The sequence below is a fragment of the Staurois parvus genome, unplaced genomic scaffold (assembly GCF_062004578.1).
Source record: "Staurois parvus isolate SC_StPar_1 unplaced genomic scaffold, SC_StPar_1.0 ptg000299l, whole genome shotgun sequence".
In the NCBI taxonomy this organism is placed as follows: domain Eukaryota; kingdom Metazoa; phylum Chordata; class Amphibia; order Anura; family Ranidae; genus Staurois; species Staurois parvus.
Window position 1 is genome coordinate 18,623,141 of NW_028318095.1, and position 15,907 is coordinate 18,639,047.

The 15,907-nt window shown below is 40.4% G+C and overlaps 1 protein-coding gene across 1 annotated transcript in view; it reads left to right on the forward strand.

Annotated features, from left to right (window-relative positions):
* Positions 1–14,039, forward strand: part of TRAF4 (TNF receptor associated factor 4) — a 57,910-nt gene extending 43,871 nt beyond the window's left edge. Inside the window, exons 2-7 of the mRNA XM_089682988.1 lie at positions 117–168; positions 4,225–4,329; positions 5,983–6,144; positions 7,846–8,007; positions 9,533–9,688; positions 10,642–14,039. Coding sequence (XP_089539114.1) covers positions 117–168; positions 4,225–4,329; positions 5,983–6,144; positions 7,846–8,007; positions 9,533–9,688; positions 10,642–11,274 — 1,270 coding nt within the window. The 3' untranslated portion in view covers positions 11,275–14,039. The remainder of the gene's footprint in view (positions 1–116; positions 169–4,224; positions 4,330–5,982; positions 6,145–7,845; positions 8,008–9,532; positions 9,689–10,641) is intronic.
* The last annotated feature ends 1,868 nt before the right edge of the window (positions 14,040–15,907 follow it).

A 15,907-nucleotide genomic window follows, 5' to 3' on the forward strand; every position in this document is an offset into this window, starting at 1 on the left:
GATCTTCCATTCTGCAATACATATGTTTAGCGAACTGCAATTATTTTTGTTTTCTGCTTGATACTAGCTCCTCATTAGTTTCCGTATATTTAAACATCGTGTTTTTTGTTTTGCAGTGAAGGTGTTTTTAAATGTCCAGAAGATCAGCTTCCGCTAGACTACGCAAAGGTAAGACACAATTTGTTTTCCTTTTTAACCAAAACTGTTGAACAACTCTTGATGTGGATAGCCCAAGGTTTTTTGAACAAATACAAACTTTGGCTATAAAGGAGCAAATATTTCTATATAAACAATGGAAGGGGAGATATTTTTCCTGCCCTCACTCAATTGGGAGCAACAGGAACCAATAATAATCCTCGCACAGTGCTGTCTGCAGTGCATACGTGGTACTTTGTATCCAGCCCTGACCCCTAACTCTTCTGTGAAGAGGTCTGCTCACAAGCTGCAGTATTTCTCCATGTGATAACCAGCTTCTCCCACTGCCTGAAGTGCTGGCTATCACTCTCCTTCTAAGGCTCCATGCACACTGGGCGTTTAATAACACTGGTGATGTTAGCTTTGTAAAAAAAAATTTGTGTTTTTCAGCGTTTTGTAGTGTTTATGTATTAGCGTTTAGCCGTGTTTTTTCACATTTGCTTTTTTAGTGTTTTTAGGGTTTTTTTTGTACCAAAACAAAACATTTTTTTCTTTTTTTAGTAGCGTTTAGAGCGTTTTTACAGCTAAAAAACTCCTCTAGAAACCCACTAGTCCTGGGTTTTTTTACAGCCAAAAAACGTCCCAGCCAAAAAAATGTTGATTACAGTCTGTGTGCATGGGCACATAGGATAACATGCTGGGAAGTTTACTGGCTATAGAAAAAAAACTCAAAAGCAGCAGCTGTAAAAATGTCCAGTGTGCATGAGGACTAATACAGGGGTGTCCAACTTTTTGACCTTCCTGGGCCACATTGGAAAAAGAGAAATTCTTGGGCCACACATAAAAAAAGCTCAACAACTCCTTCTGCAGATGAAACCAATAGTTGATAATGACTGTATGTATTGGGAAACATAGCAAGGAGTTCATGTGAAGTCCATATCCAAAGGCTTGCACTGCTAGAGAGCTTGGATGAGCTGTCTCATCCGAGGGCTAATCTTGTATGGAGGCCAGGCACTAACCTGGAGATCTGTGGGGGTATCTGACAGGGAAACACAGAGGGACTCCAATCAATAGCGAATAGCAGCTTTTTTAAACAAACAAATAATCCATTTACACATAAAAACCAGTGTATGCCCAGTGAAGGGGTCCCAGATAAAAGACAGTGATCCTACTCCTGGTCAGGAAAATGGAAAGGAAAGCCACAAACCGAAACCTCTGGAGGATGCACAGCCGAAGGGGAGCTACACTGCAGCTAACGGTATATGCCTGGAGCCAAGGCTGCTGTACTTGGAATGGCATCCCCGGAATCTCTCCAGATGTGCTGGAGCCATGGGTTGGACATCCTTGTTCTAATGGATTGTGATTCAGTACTGCACATTTATCTTATTAAATATGTCAGATAATATGACAATATCTGTGACCTACCAAGTAACTGTAAGAAATCTACAGCCATTGCTACAGATTATGTTCTCTCTAATCAAAATGATCTAGTAAAGCAGTGCAGAGAGCTATGAAGTGCCAACAATTTGAAGATAATGACCTAACTGATCTGACTGCAATAACTGAATATGATTGTTAGAATTATTTTGCTTTACATATCATTCCGCTAAGCACTGGCTTATTAATAAGGCCATTAGACTCTCACTTCTAATCAATCTCTACTTGTACATATTGCAGATATATTTTCACACTTGAGACTTTATGAAGCGTGTATGGTTAGTAGAGATGTGTATCATTTTGGGGCAATTATCTGAATATGTATAAGCAGAATTAGAACTAAGCCATTAACAAATACAAATTGCTTGCTGGTATTCTTGAATTTGTTGCTTGTCCCGGAAGTGAACAAATTGGCAAATGCATATTCACGAGAATTGGCATTTAACTGGAAAATATGGAGAAGCATAGTTTATCTGACAAACATCAGACTCCCTCACTATCTATACTTTTCTCCTTACAGTGTGTTTAAACCCAAGAACATACACTATGGAGGAGATTTACTAAAACTGGCACACGCACAATTTGGTGTAGTAGTGCATAGTAACCAATCAGCTTCTAGGTTTTATTGTCAAAGCTTAATTGAATAAGCTGAAGTTGGAAACTTGTTGGTCACTCTGCACAGCTTCACCAGATTTTGTGTTTGTGTGCACCGGTTTCATTAAATCCGCCTCAGTCTATAATGCAGCATGCCTTCGATGTAGTAGCTGAATTAATATTATTTATTTATTTTAATTTTTTTGTGATCCTGCCAGTAACATCACACTTCCTGTCCTAGGGTGACAATGCTTACTCTCCCACTGTTCTGTGCCTGTGGAGAAGCCTTGTGAAAAAAGGGTTAGGATTGCAGAACAGTTTCCTCTCTCCTCATATCAATGTTGGAGGCTCTGTAGCCCACAGACTGAACTGGTTAAGGATGATTGAATTGTTTAGGATTTCAGTGCAGCACAAACCGTTATGTTTCTGGCAGGATCAACTAGGGGTGTGTGTGTGTGTGTGTGTGTGTGTGTGTGTGTGTGTGTGTGTGTGTGTGTGTGTGTGTGTGTGTGTGTGTGTGTGTGTGTGTGTGTGTGTGTGTGTGTGTGTGTGTGTGTGTGTGTGTGTGTGTGTGTGTGTGTGTGTGTGTGTGTGTGTGTGTGTGTGTGTGTGTGTGTGAGATTTTTTTTTTTTGCACTTAAAGCAGAGCTCCATCCAAATGGGGAAGCTCCACTTTAAGGCCTCTTTCACCGCTTCCCATTGAGAATTGGCACCTTTAGGAAACTGGGGGGGGGAGGGGGTACCCGAATTTGACAGGTACACGCTCCCACTTCCAATGCAAACTGTCACAGCCGGGTGCCCACACTGAAGATGCTGGGGACACAGGATGGCTGGTGAAACCGGCCAGTGCCAACACACCATGGGATCATGGGCCAAGTGAGTGGCTGTTTTTGAGTCAGCAGCTACAGTTTTTGGAGCTGATGACTTTTTTTAATTTTTTTTTTTTTTTTTTTTTTTTACATTTTAGCTGGACCTCTGCTTTAAACAGGTATAGCAAAACACTTTCATTCCTACACATCCAAGTCTCGGTCTGTTTCAAATGCCATAAAACCATGACCGGAAACTGTAATCCCATCTCTGGTCTCTGAAAGTATGTTTTTCAAGAAAGATTTCCAGTGATGACTGAAGAAAGGAGCTTTATATTTCCATTATTATTTGCAGAGCTTTGGTAAACATGGTCCTATGCGTGAATGTCATACCTGAACAAAAGGACTGTTTCATCTTGGAAGAAGTGTTCCAAGTCATTGGAAGGATTAGTTTGTTAGTATGCAGCAGATTAGTTTTCTGCTGTTCAGTGACAGATATATTTTTTGTTCAACTCGAAGGTCTGTCTTCTAAAATAGCCAATAAGTAGACCCAGCCAATGCAGCCCTTGCCAAAGAAAACGTCTCCAGAACCACTATAAGCTGAGCCCAGGCGACACCCTGACCCACAACAATGCCCTTCTGTTCCAGGCGCCTTTTTAAATGCAGCTCCTAGAGGAGTATAAACCGTGCTTTTGTGCCTTGTGTCCGAGCCAAGCCCAGCACTGACTGGAGATAAAGCAATGTCAGTACAGTATTGAGATGCACGAGAGAAAGAGGCTTTGTGGTAGCAGCACTACAGGAGAGGCAGTGCTGGTGTGTATAGGGCTGTGCTATGAATGGCTATTCGGAATATGTCAGCATGGTCTATCATTATCCATGGAGACCTAGCGCTACCCTTCCTCCTTCTATATCTGTACCCCTTTCCTGCTGCACATGTTCTGTACCATTGATGGAATGTTCTGACATGATATTACAAAGGCTTATTTTCCTCTGGTGCCAGTCTGTGACAAATGCTTCGTTGAATGATTGAGACACAGCTGAACTGGCAGCTGTCACATGTGTTCTACTACACACTTCTCAGGAAAATGACCGCTGGCATGGATTTAGCTCTGGACATACTAGGTACACGGCAGGTGGCACCCAGATGAAAATGCTTTCTTTGTTTTAGGCAGCATACACAGTCTCTTTAGCATTGGTGAGAAACTATTTCTGAAAGTTCTATTTTTTTTTTTTTTCTTTGACTGTTTTGCAGATCTACCCGGATCGAGAGCTGGAAACTCAAGTCCTTAGTCTGTCTATACGATGTATACATAGTGAAGAGGGTTGTCGCTGGAGTGGGCAGCTGAAGCAGCTCCAGGTGAGGCAATTGGCAGCTATATTTAGAGTACCAGAGGTAATTATTGCTGGATTTATTCAGTAAAACAAAGAGCAAGGTTCCCATTGTCATGAGTATTGCCTGATTGGATTAGCCTGTATGACTTATTAAAGAAGCACGAGTTTCTGTATTAATGTCATTCTTTGAGGAATGGTGCACTCTGAGGAACCAGCTGCCTTACTGCAGAAATGTTCTCTGGCTGCAGTGCAGTACTTCTCTTTTGTATGTTGTACTAAAGTCCAGTTGTAGCATAAACATTTAGGGTATTCTATTTTCTAGCATGTATTTTCTCCAGAAATGAATTTGATATTTTTCAAGTGATTCTAAAGGCTTAAGGTTTTTTACTCTAATGCATTCTCTGTAAGGTAAACCACCTTCTGTGTCACAGGATCCCCCCCAGGCCCATTTCCTTCCTTCCATACTTACATTAGCCCAATTTCAATCCCGTGCTATGCCCGCAAGCAGCGGATCACTCCGTTCTCTCTCTCCTCACAGGTCAGATTGATGACTGCGAGAGCCATTGACTCCTACTGCAGTCAATCAAATCCGGTAACGAGGAGGTGGGATAGGGCTCAGCCATGCTGTTTATGTCTATAGACGCAGGCAGCACAGCTGTCGGGGGGACCCCAGAAGAGGAGGATTGGGGCTGCTCTTTGCACTATTGCTGCAACATTAAAAATGAACTGGACTAGCCCCCTGTATTGACTGATCTTTTCTTCAGTAGTGGCTTACAATGCCTTGTTCTGCATTGTGTTTCTATATGAAGGTGGCCATCTTGGTAGAGGCAAGGTTATCCTTCCTCCTGTCAGAGCCTTTTGCATTGAGAATAGTGAAGATCTCCTGAGACCAGCTGTCATAAGCTGTAGTGCCTTAGATCTTACACTGCTTAGACACAGCTATGTGGTTGTAGGCACAGGAGACCATAGGCCCCCTTGCACACCAGGACATGCAGTGCTGTTTTTCAGTCCAGACACCAAGGTACATTTTTCAGAGTACTGCTTATGCACCATAAGCACCTCTAGATATTCTCAATGGCATGGCAAATCTTCACTTTTTGTGTTCAGGTCCAATTTAAGTTGTAATCTTCACTCCGTTACCATTGCAGGTGGCAAACTGATTAAGGCAAAAAATGTTGTGCTGTTTGTGACTTTAAGCCTCTCAACAACTCTTCAACATTATACATTAAAGTGGATCTACACTGCATCCGAGCATCACAAAGCAAAAATACTACTTAATTCAGTTTTAAGATTAAAAGCAAACTCGCCCATCCATCCATGTCTCCATGCTTTATTTTGGTGAGAAATCCCTCTGGAGGGCGTCCCTAGCTGAGAAAACCCCTCCTCCCCTCTAGAAGACTCCTGGGATGTATGACATCATTTCTCTAGGCAAGAAACCAGGAAGTAACTGAAGAAACGTAAAAAGCTTAGAACCAATAAATATAGTATATGTTCCTATCTATTTACTAATGCCAGCAGCATAAGGATTAAAAATGGTCAATGCTGATTGAGATGGTGAAGTTCCACTGGTAAGAAACATCATGGCTAAAGAAATATGTTCCCTTTGCAAATTAACATTTGCGATTTCTTTTTTTAAAATTAATCCCATGTCATTAAATCTTAATTTTTGTCTCTTCAGACTCATCTCAGTGTTTGTGCCTTTAATGTGATCCCGTGCCCCAATCGCTGTAGCACCAAACTGATCCGCAGAGATCTGCCAGAGCACATGCAGCACGACTGTCCCAAGCGCAAAGTTCGATGCGAATTCTGTGGCAGCGATTTTACAGGAGAGGCCTACGAGGTGAGAACACATGTACAACCCATCTTTTACTGATTTGCTTCTGTGTGCCCCATATAGAAGACCATATGACAGGGTACCTCTTTTTATTCATCCAGTCCTTAGAGTTTACACAAGCTGCACATATAGAATGGTGATCTTTTCCTTTGCAGCAGTTAAAGTGATATTAAAGGATTTGTTTTTTCCCATACCTACTTGCTCTGTCTAATGGTTTTGCACAGAGCAGCCCCGATCCTCTTCTTCTCGTCTCCTTGACCAGTGTTCCCAACAGCAAGCCGCTTGCTATGGGGGGCACTGGTGCTCTATATAGAGCCATGGCTTGGCCCCACAAGACACAGCCCCCAAACCCTGCTCTAATAAATAAATATATATATATATATATATAATATCTCTTCCAAACTAGTCAGCCCAATAAGTCACAGTATTATGACATCTAAGTCCTCCAGAGGTCGATGCGTTTTGCTTATTAACTTCCTCCAGGACCCTGAAATATTGGAAGTAAAGAAGTCCAATGCCAAAACTGGAAGATAGACATAGATACACATTAGTCATACAATTATGATTATTACAGAAATCTTACAAAAATAAACCTTCTCCACAGACTCTCATGTCAGCATGAGCGGTGATATAGGGCAGCAGCATCCACACAACGGTCAAAGGATGGTCATGGAAGAACATCCATAGACATAGCTTTGTGTATGGATGTTCATCCATGACCATCCTTTGACCGCTGTGTGGATGCTGCTGCCCTATATCACCACTCATGTTGACGTGAGTTTGTGGAGAAGGTTTCCTTTTGTAAGATTTCTGTAATAATCATAATTGTATGACTGGTGTTGTGTATGTGTATATATATGTGTGTGTGTGTGTGTGTGTGTGTGTATGTATGTATGTATGTATATGTATGTGTGTATATATATATATATATATATATATATATATATATATATATATATATATATATATATATATATATATATATATATATATATATATATATTATATTCTTCCAGTTAGGGCATTGGACTTCTTTGCTTCCAAACTTTCAGGGTCCTGAGGAAGCTAATAAGCAAAACGCGTCGACATCTGGAGGATTTAGATGTCATAATACACAATGCTGTGATTTATTGGGCTGACTAGCCAAACACTGTTTTTATGGTAACTGTTTGGAAGATATGTTTCAATAAACATGTTTTATACAGTAACATGTGGTTGTCCGTCTTTTTTGTTCCAATAAATTCCCATTAGTTTTTTGCATTTTTGCATATGACATATTAGAGGTGTGTGTGTGTGTGTGTGTGTGTGTTATTGTTTTGTTGTCTATTAAAAACAGATGTCAATAAACTACTTGGTGAGAATTGGATTATATCCATGTGTTTCACTAAACATTTACACTTGAATGAATTTATTTAATCTTTAATTTCCTATGTTTGAGACCATATAAGGCCGTTTACTTTACCCTAGAAAATTCTTGTAATACAGGCCACTATTTCTGAGCTCCTTCCCTGGCCTAATATTTCACATTTCCAGCTAATGACTTACACATTTACAATTTGGAGCGATAATCTTTGATGTATTAGCACTGTCAAACATTTAAATGCCTCTCATCCTTCTCACGCTGAGTACGTCGTGCCCGTTTTGTCTCAGCAGAGAATACTCCAATGGTTCTGTGCTTTAACCCGTTCCAACCCTCTTGTCCTGTAGGAACACCAAGGCTGCTGTCCTCAAGAGAGCGTTTATTGTGAGAACAAGTGTGGCGCTCGTATGATGAGACGTGTTTTGTCCCAGCATTCCCTGTCGGAGTGCCCGAAGCGTACTCAGCCATGCTCGTACTGCAGCAAGGAATTTGTTTATGACACTATACAGGTAATAATTTGCATGGTGGGCTATAATATAGAGGTGATTCTTCTTGAAGAGTGAGGATGTCAGAAGGCTGAAAACTACAATGAAGCCATATTTTAGGCAAACCAATACCTACCCTACCAGTTCTTTTTTAACTAGCAACATGTCTTGGGTATTGGGTGCAAAGCCTCCTGTGGTGGTGATATTGCTGGTCTCTAATGATTTCATAGGGCTTTTATAGGAATATTGAATCATCCACTGCTTCTGTTCTGGGAATTTCACATAACCAGGAAAATAATCTGTACATGCATGATTGGAATGTTGAACTGTTCAATGATTTAGGATGGATAAATTGGCTCTTCCTCCCTGTATATACATATGGTATGCCTGAAATGTCTGTTTTAAGTTTTTTGTAATATATTTGAACTTTGTTGTGACGTCTTTGTAATGTGAGTCATAATGACTGTTTGTGGGTTTCTGATACTAACACCCTGACATGGCCTCAAGTTATCTTTCTTCTAAGTCCCTTTTTAACCTTCAACAATTTTTTTTTCTTTTATTATAATAGGTATCACTAGTTTTGTTAAAGTGAATTTTTGTTTGATGTGGCCCTATTTGTAAATGACTTCTTAAAAGCTTCTAATCTCCTTATTTATAAAAGGTACTTATATAGTGCAGTCAATTTACGCAGCACATATATATTGTACATTCACATCAGTCCCTAACCATCAAGGAGTTTACAATCTAAGGTTCTTAACTCACATTCATACATACACATACCATGGCCAATTTAGATAGCAGCCAATTAACCTATCATCATGTCTTTGGAGTGTGTGAGGAAACTGGAATACCCAGAGGAAACCTGCGCAGGCACAGGGAGAACATGCAAATAGTGCCATGGTTGGGATTCGAACCAGCAACCCTAGAGCTGCTAGACAGAAGTGCTAACCAGATAGACACTGTTCTTTTCACTCTATATAGAAATATGTTTTCAGGCATACATTTTTCCCATTCTGTAAATCATGTGAGGTTACACCGCCACATCTATTTTCTAAAACTAATTATGACAGGAAAACACTGAAGGTGACAGCTTGTCATGATGGGCAACTGTAAATGGCAGCTTTATGGAGGTTAACTAGTCATTTACATAGATGAAGTAATGCAAACACAGGTGTTCTGCTTTGTGCTGTGGATGCAAGTGGTTACCTTCAGAGATGGCCAGGCCCCAGGTACCTATAGATGGGCCTATTGCTTCACAGCTTTACAGTTGACTTAAAAGGTCCCCTCTTTCTCCTTAAGCCTCAGTGCAAGCACACTAGTAGCTGTTATTTCTCTTCCTTCTTTCATCCCCCCCACCATGATCAGAATTGATGTAGATGCAGTCCTGTCTTCTATATTCTTCTTCATACTCCTTCAAAATGGTGGACCACATTGAAATGCACTGTGTTTACTGATATTGAGAGCTTAGAGTTTTCTTGAACAATGATGACTGCAGTGGAAGACAATGCATAATAGGACTAATTGTATGACTGATTTTTTTTTTTTGCAGAGTCACCAGTACCAGTGTCCTCGGTACCCTGTTTCCTGTCCTAACCAGTGTGGCATTGCCAACGTTGCCAGAGAAGACCTCAGTGGGCACCTGAAGGACAGTTGTAGTTCTGCATTAGTGCTCTGCCCTTTCAAAGATTCTGGATGTAAACACAGGGTAAGAAACAAGCATTAATGTTTTGTAATGCCTAATAACCAGTCATTTTTCTGAACGGATTTCATGGTTGCTATGGTTGTCATTCTTTGTGCTGTTATTAAATCATTATCTGCCAATGGCTTGAAGTCGCAACTATTATAGGTTTACTTAGATGCCTGCTGTTTGAATCACCCACTGGTTATAGCTTAGTGGGAATCCAGCTCTAGGAATCTTTGAACCTTCGTTTTTAATGTCTACCCATTTTTAATACAGAAATGATCACATCTTCATTTTACAATAAGGAGCATGTAGATGTGGAGTGAGCTGACTTGTGTGCTATAAAAAGAAGAGCAAGAGTATATGCAGGGGTCGGGCAAAGCCTTGGTCTCTGCAGGAGCACCTTTATTGCTGGAGCTGCTGATACTGTAACATCTAAAACAATGTTCGGTTTTGTACTGACCCCTTAAATAAGTAAAGGAACTGTTTAGTTACTTTAACATAAATACTTGAAAATAATTTTCAGCTCTTTTACTACTCAGGCAGGCCATAGATGATGCATTTTATTTGTTCAACCAAGGGGATGAACAGAAAAAAAAGGTTTGACTCCCCCATCAACACAGTTTTCCTTCCTGTGGGGCTATTGCATTCTGACAGCAGGGAGCGTTCCCCGCTGTCAGAATACAATGATTATTATTGGCAGCTATACCCATTGGCACTGATCAAATGGGGGGGGGGGGGGGGGAAATATGACTGTTCAAGAGCTTGATTTCTGTACAACCAGTCTGCCCACAGATGGACTAAACTTCGGCTACTCCCTGCTGAACCGGCCACATTTTGATCCATCTATGACTAGGTTTAGTATAATGCTTATATATTTGCTGAGCAGTACTGCTTTTATGTATAAAATACATTGTCTTGTTTAAAAAAAAAAGTTTTGAGAAGTTAATTTTGTTGTATCTCAACTTGTATTTTAGTGCCCCAAGGTTGGCATGAGCAGGCACCTGGAAGAGAACATGAGGGCTCACCTCAGCATGATGTCTTCTCTGGTAAGTCGTCAGAGAACAGAGATCCAAGAACTGAGGAAGCAGGTGGAAGAGTTGTCTGTGAGCAGTGAAGGGATTCTTATCTGGAAGATCAGTGACTACTCTCGCAAACTGCAGGAAGCCAAAGTCAGAGGCAATTATGAGTCCTTTAGTCCACCCTTCTACACACACAGATATGGCTACAAGCTCCAGGTTTCTGCCTTTTTGAATGGGAATGGCAGTGGTGAAGGAAGCTACCTTTCAGTGTATATTAGGGTGCTTCCCGGAGAGTATGACAACCTACTGGAATGGCCTTTTTCCTATCGTGTTACATTTTCCCTTCTTGACCAGAGTGATCCATCGCTGTCCAAACCCCAGCACATTACCGAAACTTTCAACCCTGACCCTAACTGGAAGAACTTCCAGAAGCCAAGTGGCTCTAGAAATTCCTTGGATGAAAGTACACTTGGTTTTGGATACCCCAAATTTATCTCTCATGAGGACATACGGAAACGTAACTATGTACGTGACAATGCTGTATTCCTTCGAGCGTCTGTAGATATCCCTCAGAAAATAATTGCATAATTACAAAGCTGGGACATGTAAAGAGGAAACATAGACTCTTGTTAGAAATTAGTAGTGTTTTGGTTCATTATTTACTGTTCGTGATCACTACTCAAGATGCTCTGCTCCACAAAGGAGGATGGTTACAGAAGAGCTGCAAATATCTTCTCCTCTAGCCAGTGAACAGTTAATTTTGAGTTAATATGACCAAGTCAACTGTGATGCCTTGTGAAAACTGGTGGTTCACTGCACCAATAATGCTTTTTTGGGGGGGATGGTGTCCCTAAATAAAGAGCAAAATGTGTATATGACCAAAATGCTCACCTTTGTTCTTCTCTTTTGGGAACAGTGTGATAATTGCTGCAATAGTCTGAAACTGCCACGTGGCATTTAACAATAACACATTGGGTGCCTATACTGAATAACATTCCTTTGCGCCACACAACAGTGGATTTTTACATATGGTTGGTGCAATATATCTAAACATCTGGCACCAAGGGATAACTGGTTTAACTGTGACATGTGGAAGGCTCTGCTAGGCATTTATGTTGTTGTTGAGGTCAACAGCAGTTTTTACCTGAGAGCTCATCACTCAGAACTAAAGACCAGGTGTTAAGATGAAGCCAAAGTGTCCAATCAGAGTGAGAACTGTGAGGTGTGCCCCTTGCAATAGAGCAGAGATGGGTCTACCTCAGGAATATTTGTGGTGCTGGAGTCCTGTGCAAGGATGATTATTTAACTGGTAACTTGAATGAGTCTTTTGGCTACAAAAGGGTCAATGTTAAGAGAGAAACAAGTAAAAGCCAATAAGTTCTCAACAAAATGCAAAATGCCACGTGACAAAGTGGGACCATGTCTTGTGGTCCTTTTTTCCTCTAGATGGCTGCCAGGGTTGTTTGTATTTTACGTGGCCTCTAGTGGCAGCAAGATTTTCTACTCTAAATTTTATAGCCTTTTTACTCCTTTTGTAATTGACCGTTTGATAATTAAATATGCGAGACAGCTTTGGGATTTGATTCTGATGATTTCTTATCCGGGGGTTCTGTTACTGATCAGTCGTATGACAGGAATTCTTTGTCTGATGTGATGTGTTGAATAGGTGTGCTGTGGCACTATATGATCTATACATTTCACTAAAAAATCTTCTGGCATATCAATCCATAAAATATGTGCGCAGCTCTGTTATTGGCCTGTTCTCGATATGGCATTGTATTGCACACGTAAAACAAAAATTACATAATGGATAACCTATTGTGGGATACTGTCATGGTTTGGCAGCCTTCTGAAACTAATTTATGTTCAACTGGAAGGTGTTGCTACTGCTCTTTTAAACAAGACAAATTGAATATTTATTAAGTAAAAGGAAATCTTTGCCGAAAAATTGAATTCTGCTATTGCTGATCTTTTGAAAATTGCTAGTTTCTAGTATAACTATCTTGGTTTAATGTTTTCTATCACTGATCTAGAACAAGTGTGCAGATAAAGAATTTTGATTTTCCTGGGTACATGTTTCTTGTTAGTGAATAAACATTAATGCTACACAGTCTTTATATTGGCCAGGTAGGTAGCCTTCTCAGAAGAAGGTCTGCAGTGGCAGGCTCCCATTTTCTTTTAGTTTACTGTTATGAAGTTGACCAATAAACTGACCATGCTCTCCCACTGCATTTAAATCAAAGTCTAGTCCGCTTCCATTCATCTGAGTTTCATAAAAGACCAGTCAGCTAGTTTAGGACAGCTTCTTGCAGGGGACTGCAGCCTTTTGTCACATGATAATGGTACAACACTGCTACCTCCCTAACATGCTTCAGTGTATAAGGACAAAGGGAGAGAACAGTTTCTGAACCAGAGAACACACACAGGCTTACCTTCTCATCATCCCCATTTTAAGGCTATTCAGAGTATCACATCTACTACATTGAGCATAGTGGCCAATGCAAAAATAAGTTGGGGGCTGCAAGTTGGTCTAATTGTCAAATTATATTTGATTTGGAATATGCCCTTATCTGTTTTTCAGTGCAAAAGGGATACAAGAGTTGACAATGGGCTTGTAGGTTGCTTTCCTAATGATGGCAAAGTACCTACAGGTCTCTGTAGTAACACTAATGGACTGTGTAACCTGCATGCATTATTATGGGCTGCAGCCCCACTGATCCCATAACTAGCACCACGCTCTTTCCACTGGTTGCAGATGTATGGGTGAGATCTGGCTCTTCTGGTCCTCAGCAGAAACAACCTGTTTCTAGTTATAAGATCAGTGTGGTGCTGAAGACTAGCAATCACAGATCAGTAGGTACTTAGTTATTATTAGGCAGTTTTAGAGCTGTTTCATTTTTTTTTTTAATGTTATCTTACAGAATAACCTGCACTATCCCAGAATAATTGATAAAATTTGTCTAAATTCTGATAGCCATTCGTACAAACTATTTTACTGATGGAGTGCCAATAATAAATATCTGCTGTGCACAGTTTGTTGTGGCGGGTTTTACAACAGTGCGACTAACGAGCCATATCCAGCGCTGTACAGTACAGTGAAGGTGCTACGGTGAAATGACATGATTACTTATGTAGAAAATCTGGAACCTATTGACAATTCTAGATCTAGAAACCGTGTGATGGATCTGGCAACTGTGATATTGATGTTCTATAGTGTGTCTGAATTATTTTGTTGTATTTTTTTTTATTTATTGTCTAAAAAATCTCTGTTGAATGAAGAATTAATGTATTGTATGGAAGGGGGTGGCTGATTGCCTTTATACTTTTGTATAATAAATCCTCTCCATATTAAAGTTCATCTGTCTGTGTATTTTATAGTTGCTAGAAACTCAGAACCTCACCAGTAAACTTTGACGCGTAAGGTAGATACAGGAGAGTGGCCCTTCATCCTCTATCTTTTGCATATGCACTGCTAAATCTCCCTTTTTATCTCCTGCAAATATTCTATGAGCTGCTGCCTTATGATGTAATTTCTTTTTTGACAGTATGTAGTGCGCTTCCTCTCAGTATGTGACTAATTACCAGGTTTCTTATTCAGATGCTGGAGGTTACTACTTGCTCTACATGAGTACAAATCAAATTACAAATTCACAAATTGTTCATCAAGTTAAATTAAAAACCTTTCACAAACACCTCCGTCTGGACTAAAAATGCACAATTAAAGTGGTAGTAAAGGCTAAAAGTTTGTTCAGCTTAATGCATTCTCAGCATTAGGGTAATAAACCTTACAGCAGCAGTGCCCCCCAGCCTTACCCAAGTCCTGTATTGATTCAGCATTGTGCCCAGCTTCAGTTCTTCTCTCTGCTTTCTCACAACTTGGCTGAGACCAGTGAGAGCTATTAACTCCTGCTGCTGTCAGTGAAATATGAGAAGAGGGAGTGGGGGATGGGGCTGTACTATGTGCATCAATAGATGCACACTGCCTGGCTCAGGATGGAGCCTGCAGGTGTGCCACCAAAAAGAGGAGGAGCCAAGAGCACCAACTGGTGACACCAGAAGAGGAGGGTCGGGGATGTTCTGTGCAAAACTATTGCGCAGAGCAGGTAAGTAAAACATGTATGTTATTTTTAAAAATATGAGCATTTACAATTTAACGATGGCCACATTTTATGATCTATAACATAATCATTTAAATACTGTGAAAGAATTTGAGGACTGACGTACAGCCCAAATAGTTTTTCAAATAAATGGTTCATGGTATCTATTAATGTTCATGATGGGGTTCAATAGTCCTATAACTATGGTAGAGATGAAGACAACTACTCCACTGTGTAGAAAAGAAGCCGGTATAATGCAAACTATTTCTGCCATACTTTTTATCGTCCCCCATGTAGCCCAAACAGCTGTAATTGAAGTGTCCCAGAACTAACAGGAGAACACTCCAATGCATTTCCGCCATGTCCTGACAAAGTCTACCAGTGGCTTGGACGAAATGTGTTTGCTTGTTCACCTGTTAGAAGAAAATCTAGGAACTGGTAAGCGCCAGTATATTACATTTATGTTTTTGGGAGTGGATACATTTAAATGCTGGCACAAGATATTGTTGTGAAGGAGCATCGTCTAAGAGTAAAACCTGGCATCACAAGGAGGTGGAGATTCAATATGAAGGTCTGTCACTAATTAGGATGTGCTCAGGATAGGGAACACAGTTTGAATACCATACCTGTGTCAATAGGCTTTGGGCTTGTATCGATGGCATCAATATGAGTGGCTTCTTACATTGATACCAATATGAGATTATTCAGAATTCATTGACAGATGCCTTTGACCTCCTTCTGACCTGCGTGGAAATGTAAAACTGATGTGACCAAAAGCTGGCACAGGCCAATAATATCAAGCCAGCAGTTCCCAGCTCCCATATTTCTGTACACACATTAAGTGGGGAAAATAATTATTTCATCCCATGCAAATTTTGTAAATTTGCCCACTTACAAAGAAATTAAGGGGTTTATTTACTAAAGCTGGAGAGTCCAAAATCAGACTCCCTTCTGCATAGAAACCAATCAGCTTCCAGGTTTCATTGCCAAAGCTTCATTGAACAAGCTGAGGTTAGAAGCTGATTGGTTTCTATGCAGAAGGGGGTCTGATTTTGGACTCTCCAGCTTTAGTAAATAAACCCCTAAGGGTCTATAATATTTACCGTAGGTGTATTTTAAATGAT